This window comes from Olea europaea, chromosome 21, assembly GCF_002742605.1.
Source record: "Olea europaea var. sylvestris chromosome 21, O_europaea_v1, whole genome shotgun sequence".
In the NCBI taxonomy this organism is placed as follows: domain Eukaryota; kingdom Viridiplantae; phylum Streptophyta; class Magnoliopsida; order Lamiales; family Oleaceae; genus Olea; species Olea europaea.
This window is the reverse complement of record NC_036257.1, coordinates 11,798,494-11,807,031: the sequence shown is the minus strand read 5'-3', so window position 1 is coordinate 11,807,031 and position 8,538 is coordinate 11,798,494. Positions and strand designations below refer to the sequence as shown.

The following is an 8,538-nucleotide window of genomic DNA, read 5'->3' as shown; positions in this document are numbered from 1 at the left end:
ACATTTTCTAATAAAAGAATTTACAATAATAACACTTGGTAAGCCATCGAATACAAAGTATGTTATACAGTTTGATAGAAAAAAATTGACGATTTTAACATGCGCTGTAAAATAAACATTAATATACTGTATATAATCAAGTCACTAACAATATTATTTTCCATCGAGTTTTATTAATTATTGCCACCATTAAGGATCACCTAACAATTACCATATCCTGATTTAAAGAATTGATTTCAGTTAATCAACTTAACCTCAAATCCAGGTCAATTATATTTTCCTGACCTCACTTTCACCTACTCTAAGAAGCACTTTACTTAACTTCTGGGAAATTTTCATTTTAAATAGTCAACTAGCTTACACGCAAGGTTAGGATTAATTTTACTGAGAAGTGTTGAATTTTATGGTATTTTTGAGTACATATGGCATGTTTAGTGCAAAATATTAGACACGGTATTTCTTTATGCGATTCAGTCATAATGATTCATGTCAAATATCTAGCCAAACATGCCATACTTCAGCCAAGCACTAATCTTGATCCATGCAATTCCATTTACTGTGGTTATAAAGTAGATGATTCTACTTCTGATATCATTTATAAACAATGCAGTGAGAATATATGGCAGAAAAAGGCTAAATTTGATACAAAGCAAGAGCCTTGCTTGTCTCAAAGTTGTCACACAATTTGCTGGAGAGTGTTGGCAATCAATTACGCAAAGCAAATCTACAAGGAGATGCCCTCTATGACGTCTTCTTCAAAACACTAGTCGAAGATAATAAAAAATAAAAAAAAATCAGATATAGTAGCAAGAGTTATTTGGTCATTTCTAGCAGAATTTGAGGATGCAGCTGCCTATGAAATGATATTAAGAAATATTGAAGAAGTTCGAAATATTTTCTTCTGCTGTACAGATTACAGACTACTCAAACCATGGAAATGATATTACAGGTCCTGCCATGGCTGTTTCTTTCTACATTCTAGCACTTACAACCTAAACATGGGGGGCAAATGCACAAGATAAATTCTCGTCTGATTTTGTTTATTATCAGAAATGGACATGATTTCTGATTACCAGAATGAAGGGAAAATGTTAATAAAGTACAATACAGTTTGATAAAAAAAAATTGACGAGTTCAACATGCACATCAACATAAAATACTGTATATAGCAAAGTCAATAATATTATTTCCCATCAAATTCTATTAGTTATTGCCACCTACAAACCTGATTTAAAGAATTGATTTCAATTAATCAAGTTAACCTCAAATCCAGGTAAACTATATTTTCCTGACCTCATTTTCACCTACTCTAATCGAAGGTTAAAATTCGTGAAACACTAATTAATCAAGATAATCTAAAATCCATGTCAGCTTATATTTCGTATAAGCAATAACTGTTGACCGCATTTTCAGTGAATGATGAAATAATTTAATGCAGCAGCCATTGTCACTCTGTTAGGTACAAATTTTTGTATCTAGGGGATCTTTACTTCACAAAAAGTCTAAATACTAAACACTGATTTTCAAGGCTCGAGTTCTGGCTACAAATACCCAGAACTGAATGTACAAGGATCAAACTGATCCTTCCAAAATGGAACTCAAATTTCCCTCTTTTCCCCTTATTTTCATCTCCTTCGCCTTCATATTCCTTCTGCTGAAATTATTCAGTAATTTTCAAAGATTTAGGAGAATGAAGTTGCCACCAGGTCCAGTGAAGCTGCCTCTAATTGGAAACTTGCACCAGCTTGCAATAGCCGGTTCAGTACCACATCATGCCCTGAGAAACTTGGCCGGAAAATATGGGCCTATTATGCACTTACAACTTGGTGAAATTTCTGCAGTCATCATATCAACGCCTAGAGCTGCCAAAGAGGTGCTGAAAACACATGATCTCGCCTTTGCGTCGAGGCCAAAATTTCTGTCTCCAGAAATCATGGCATATAATTATTTAGACATAGCTTTTGCTCCCCATGGTGGATACTGGAGACAGATGCGGAAAATTTGCACCTTGGAGCTCCTGAGCCTCAAGAATGTTCGTACATTTAGTTCTATTCGAGAGGAGGAGGCCTTTGATCTTGTTGAATCCATCACATCGTCTTTTTTTTCACCAATTGATTTGACTCAAAAGGTATTTTCATACGCAAACAATATTATTTGCAGATCAGCATTTGGAAAGAGATTCAAGAATCACGAGGAACTGATACAGTTGACCATCGAGTTAACGGACTCTGCTGGGGGTTTTGATGTTGCTGACTTGTTTCCTTCAATCAAAATCCTTCAAAACATTAGCGGATTGAAATCCAAATTGATGAAGCTGCATTACAAAATTGATCAGATCTTAAACAGCATCATTGAGGAGCATAAAGAGAGATTGGCAAATACAGTAAAGTTTAATGGTCAATCGAGTGAGGAAGATCTAATTGATGTTCTCCTAAGACTTAAAGAAACAGGCGATCTCGAATTTCCTATCACAATCAACAGTATGAAAGCTATCATCCTGGTAAGTCGACTCCTACTCTTTTATTGATCCATGTCAATTCAGCTGTGATTTAAAATGCTGCTTCACTCCCTATACAGGACATTTTTTCTGCTGGAACAGATACTTCTGCAACAACAATAGAATTCGCTATGGCAGAAATGATGAGACACCCTAGTGTGTTGGAAAAAGCGCAAGCTGAACTAGGACAAATTCTTAAAGGGAAGGATAGAATACAGACAAATGATTTGGAGGGACTGGACTATTTGAAGATGGTGATCAAAGAAACTCTAAGGCTCCATCCATCTCTTCCTTTGTTACTACCTAGAGTATGCAGGGAGCACAAAGAAATTGATGGATACAATATACCCACTGAAACCAAAGTAATTTTGAATGCCTTCTCAATCAACAGAGATCCCGAATATTGGAATGATGCTGAGAGTTTCGAACCAGAGAGATTTGCAGAAAGTGGTATTGAATTCATAGGAAAAAACTTCGAATATGTCCCTTTCGGGGGAGGAAGAAGGATATGTCCGGGCATATCATTTGGTTTAGCCAATGTTGAGCTTCTTCTTGCTCAACTACTTTACCACTTTAATTGGAAACTTCCTGATGGGTTGAAGCCTGGAGATCTAGACATGACCGAGATACTTGGGCTAACTATTCGAAGGAAAAGCAAGCTATATTTGGTTCCTACTCCTCGTACGCCACTTAGTAAATATTACTACTGTTAGCGGTGGACGATGCAGAAGTTACTAAGATTTTGAACTTCCAGAATTATGATGCACCTTACCACAACCTGAACTTTGCATCACACTGATGAATCTAAGTCTTATATGCTGTAAGTTCCTATGTTTAACACATTCCCCGGCCTAAATAAACTGAAATGGAGGACTACGTAGAAATTATAAGGAGATAAAATGAAGCAAGGTATGCAGTAAACTGCTCAATGCGGAACCAGAAAGTTGTCCATCATGTTGGTCACAGCCATGCTCGCCAAGCCGACTAAGATATTTTTAACTAATCTGCTCATTTTTAACCTCAGTAATTTTTAAATTTTGAAAAGTCTGGACTTAATACTATAATAATTTAATCGAACACCTCAGTAATTTTCAAAACTATGTAGATCTAGCCCGTTTTCCATTAAGTAAATTTTAACAATGAAAAACTTTTTCCATGAATTCAGGATTCAATATCTATTTGATTCAATATATTTACCTGATAGACTATGTGCAAGTAGATGGATTTATTGATTACTAAATTTTCTAGTTCTATCTGTTTTAATATTATTAGTATATATGTTTCAGATAAATTGACCAAATAAGTAATAGATAACGCCAAAATGAAAAAGATCGTGACAGAAATCATTTTTTTATCATGACCTTTCATTTTGGTTTGATTAAAATTCAGATTTTCGGTAAATTTTTATTAAAATAGATTGAATATTGTGATAAAAGGTTGATAAAAGTTATAGATTAATACATAAATGTATGGTTAAAAATAAGTGTGAAGAAAATAAATATTAAAAAACTGGGGCCAAACAGGGGCATAATTTACTCTCTAGATTCGTTCTCACTATGAATTTCTTCGTATTCAGCTATATTATATGTCTACATTAATTTTTTTTTTAAATTTTTTTTTGGTAGTTACAGATATCACTTATTCTAAATGTTATTATATTCACACCATCATTTTTTTATGTTAAGATGGGCTAATTATTGAAGATTAAAAATGAGAATATAATTAAAAAAATTTGGTGCATGTGAATATATAATAATAATGTTCATCTTCTCTTATTGCAGGTCAACGCAGCTAAATCCTAGAATTGTTCTTTAACATATACCAAATTTCTTGCCAGCCTCATTTTCATATGTTCTATATAATAAAATAACTTATGAAGAAGCCATTTTTCTTTCACTCTCTAAAATAGCAAACCTTGCATCCAGGGGAATCTTTCCTTTAGTAAAAGTTTATATATGCCCCCCGAGCATAGTCCAGTGGTGCAAAGGGTAGGAGTGAGGTTATCTCACGCGTTGTTGATAGCAGCAGTGTGGAGATTCGATTCCTGAGACATGAAATTGGACTCATTGTAGGCGCAGTGTATAGGCAGCTGTTGTTTCCTAGTCTGTTGGGGCACATCCCGCGATTTACCTCCCTCACAAAACTCTAAGAACGGGGCAGTGGGGGCCCTCAAGGCTGGAGTTCAACCTTTATATATAGTTTAGACCCTAGACAACCTTGAATTTGAGACTGCTTCATAGGATGTTTATTATTTCTTCTGATTCTTATAGAAGAGCTTCCTAACAATTATACTTTAAATCGGATTCTTCTAAAAACTCTTTTAACCACACAAAACACTTCCAACAAAGTATTCAAATATGTGCAAAAGCAGCTTTTGACTTTTCCAAAGTAATATCAAACATGCCCTTCATGGTTTTAATTTCTATTCTCTAATATAGATGCCATTGGCAATGGCATGTCAAGACAAGCAAATAGAAGGTAACCTTAAGCAAGATTTCACCTAATATCTTTTTAGTATGTGTACTACAACAAAAATGTCAGACGACCAAACTAAAACATTACAACACATATAATATAGTCACTGAATACAAATCATCATTTTCGCTTTGCTAACATCTAATCAAGTCGTGCTTCACGAAATTCAATGAATTTCCTTGTTATTCTGCTAAATTATATATGTTTCCATTCAGATTTTGAGTTGTTTGAGATATCACCTTATTATTTAATCATGCAAGCAATAATGTTCACCTACTCTTATTGAAATCAATATAGATTAATAATATCCAACTGTATAGTAATATATGAGGAACTATACCTTTGTATGAAGACGAATCTTTACTTTAGCTAATGTCCAAAGACTGACCTCAACTGCAGATACAAATACACAAACTGATAACAAGGATAAAATTGTCTCTACCAAAAATGGAACTCAAATTTCCCTCTCTTCCCCTCATCATCATCTCCTTCACCTTCGTAATCATTTTACTCAAATTATTCAGTAATTTAAGAACAAGAATAAAATTGCCACCTGGTCCATGGAAGTTGCCTCTCATTGGAAGTCTGCACCACCTGGCATCGGCTGGTTCGGCACCACATTATATGCTTAGAAACATGGCACGAAAATACGGGCCTATTATGCACTTCCAGCTTGGTGAAACTTCTGCTGTTGTCATATCAACACCTAAAGTGGCCAAAGAGGTATTGAAAACTCATGATATTGCCTTTGCGTCGAGGCCAAAACTTCTGGCTCCTGAAATCGTCACATATAATTATTTAGACATAGCCTTTGCTCCATATGGTGGATACTGGAGACAGATGCGCAAAATCAGTACCTTGGAACTTTTGTCAGCCAAGAATGTTCGATCATTTAGCTCAATTCGAGAGGAAGAGGCGTCTAATCTCATCTTATCCATCCAGTCGTCCTTATTTTCACCAATTGATTTGACTCAGAAGATCATCTCATACACAAATAATGTAGCCAGCAGAGCAATATTTGGAAACAGATTCAAGAACCAAGAGGAAGTGATATCACTGATAACTGATTTAACATCCACTGCAGGAGGTTTTGATGTTGCTGACTTGTATCCTTCTATCAAAATCCTTCAAGTCATTACTGGGTTGAAATCCAAATTGATGAAGCTGCACTACAAATGTGATCGGGTCTTGACTGATATCGTTGATGAACATCAAGAAAGGCTGGCAAATAAAGAGAAGTTCAATGGTCGACTGGAGGACGAAGATCTAGTTGATGCTCTGTTAAGACACAAAGAAAGTGGCGATCTCGATTTTCCAATCACAATCAACAGTATAAAAGCTGTTCTTCTGGTAAGTTAATTCCACTTCATCTACAAAATTCAGGTGTGTGAGCAAGTGATTTAAAATGTTCTTCCACTCTATTTACAGGAGTTGTTCTCTGCTGGAACAGATACTTCTGCAACAGCAGTAGAATTCGCTGTGTCGGAAATGATGAGACACCCCAAAGTGATGGAGAACGTGCAAGCTGAACTGAGACAAGTTCTTAGAGGAAAAGACAGATTAAGGGCGACCGACTTGGAGGGACTGCGTTATATGAAGATGGTGATCAAAGAAACTTTACGGTTGCATCCGCCTGTTCCATTGCTAATTCCTAGAGTGTGCAGGGAGCATAGAGAAATTGATGGGTACGATATACCTATCGAAACAAGAGTAATTTTGAACGCATTTGCAATCAATAGGGATCCCGAATATTGGGAGGATGCTGAGAGTTTTAAACCAGAGAGATTTGCCGGTAGTGAGATTGAATTCATAGGACCAAATTTTGAGTTTCTCCCTTTCGGTGGAGGAAGGAGGATATGCCCTGGCATATCATTTGGTTTAGCCAGTGTCGAGTTTCTTCTTGCTCAACTACTCTACCGCTTCAACTGGAAACTTCCTGATGGAATGAAGCCTGAAGATCTCGACATGACTGAAATACTTGGGAGCACTACTCGGAGGATTTCAAAATCGTATCTGGTTCCTACTCCTCGTACTCCACTTGGTTAATCAATGTTATTGTTATCGATGGACAGAGTAGACATTAAAATAAAGTTGCTGTTCTGCTAGAAATTTGACTTGCCTTTTCTGTACCCTGTCTAAGTCTTGAGAAGCAAACCCACCTACAAATTAATCAAAACAATTGATTAGTGTAAGGATTTGCAAAGTAAAATGAAGAAAATCAAGACCAAAATCTGAAAAATTAAGGAACGGTTTTCCCCTTTATATTTCGGCTCAGAAACTTGATCCACACCACAAAAGTATCTCCAATTTGAAGGCCATTATCAGTCACACAGACAGATTCACAAAGAAAAGGCAAAAGAGGATTGGTTTGCACTAAGCAGGGAAGTTTTTTTTCTTCCTCTTGTTTTTGCTCTCGGTTTGGTGTATTTAATGGAATGGAAAAGTCTCCTATTTATAGGCTTATAGAAGTGAACGAATTTCACAGGAGTCTGCAAGATTAGATTCGAATAAAAACTGCAAGATTATATCCAAACTGAAAAATAGAGCTCATCCAACAAAAATGAGATAAAATTGGTTTGACAAAGATAACGATAATATTTATCCATCTTTCATGTGAATTTCAAATTCCCTCCAAGTTGGGTATTGGGCATCTAACCCAATGGGCTGATTATCTCTAAATACCCAACATAATTGGGTTACTTCAATTGTGGTGTGGATTTAATTCTTCAATCCTGGGCTTATAGCCTATAAAGTTAAAACGGGCCTCGATTTTTCATCATAACCTAGGGGGTTTGGGCATCACTTACCAATCATGCCCAACAATCTCCACCTTGATGCCAAATCATCCTGCAAGTCAGATAAGATAACAAATAACTTAAGGGAAGAGACTTACAAGTTTGTATCGATGTTTAGAAGATCAAGGCAGCTTCTAAACTTTACCAATGGGAACACCTTAGTTCCCATATCAGCAGGATTATATTCTGAAAGGACTTTCTCAAGTTTTACCAGTTCTTGAGAAACCATATCTCTAATGAAATGCAATCTAACATCTATATGTTTAGTACGTTCATGAAAAACAGGATTTTTGCATAGGTGAATAGCAGATTGGCTCACATTGTCCTTAAAAACACCAAGTTCATTTAATACGCCTTTAAACCACAAAGATTCTTTGAAGGTTTCAGTAGCAGCAATGTATTCTGATTCAGTAGTAGATAATGCAACAACATGTTGAAGTTGTGATTTCCAACTAACACATGAATTACACAAAGTAAACATGTAGGAGGATGTAGATTTCCTATTATCTCTATCACCAGCATAGTTAGCATCAGTAAAACCTTTCAATTTTATTCCTTCAGTACTAAACTTATATAGTAAGCCAATATTGCATGTTCCTTTCAAATATCTAAACAACCATTTCAGAGCCTCCCAATGTTTAGGACCCGAGTTGGATATATACCTGTTAAGTGTACTAACAGCAAAAGCTAAGTCAGGTCTAGTACACACCATTAGAAACATCACAGAACCAATAGCATTTGTATATGGAATTCATTTCATATATTCTTCTT

General features: G+C 35.8%; 2 protein-coding genes across 2 annotated transcripts; both read left to right on the top strand.

Annotated features, from left to right (window-relative positions):
- Positions 1 to 1,452: 1,452 nt before the first annotated feature.
- LOC111370668 (premnaspirodiene oxygenase-like) lies at positions 1,453 to 4,795 on the top strand. The gene is made up of 3 exons (XM_022992487.1): positions 1,453 to 2,500; positions 2,578 to 3,317; positions 4,279 to 4,795. The coding sequence occupies exons 1-2, from the start codon at positions 1,562 to 1,564 to the stop codon at positions 3,208 to 3,210; spliced, it is 1,572 nt and encodes a 523-aa protein (XP_022848255.1). The 5' UTR covers positions 1,453 to 1,561; the 3' UTR covers positions 3,211 to 3,317; positions 4,279 to 4,795.
- Positions 4,796 to 5,399: 604 nt separating this feature from the next.
- On the top strand, positions 5,400 to 7,081 carry LOC111370669 (premnaspirodiene oxygenase-like). Its single transcript, XM_022992488.1, has 2 exons — positions 5,400 to 6,322; positions 6,401 to 7,081. Exons 1-2 carry the CDS (start codon positions 5,420 to 5,422, stop codon positions 7,016 to 7,018), a joined length of 1,521 nt encoding a protein of 506 aa, XP_022848256.1. The 5' UTR covers positions 5,400 to 5,419; the 3' UTR covers positions 7,019 to 7,081.
- Positions 7,082 to 8,538: the final 1,457 nt, after the last annotated feature.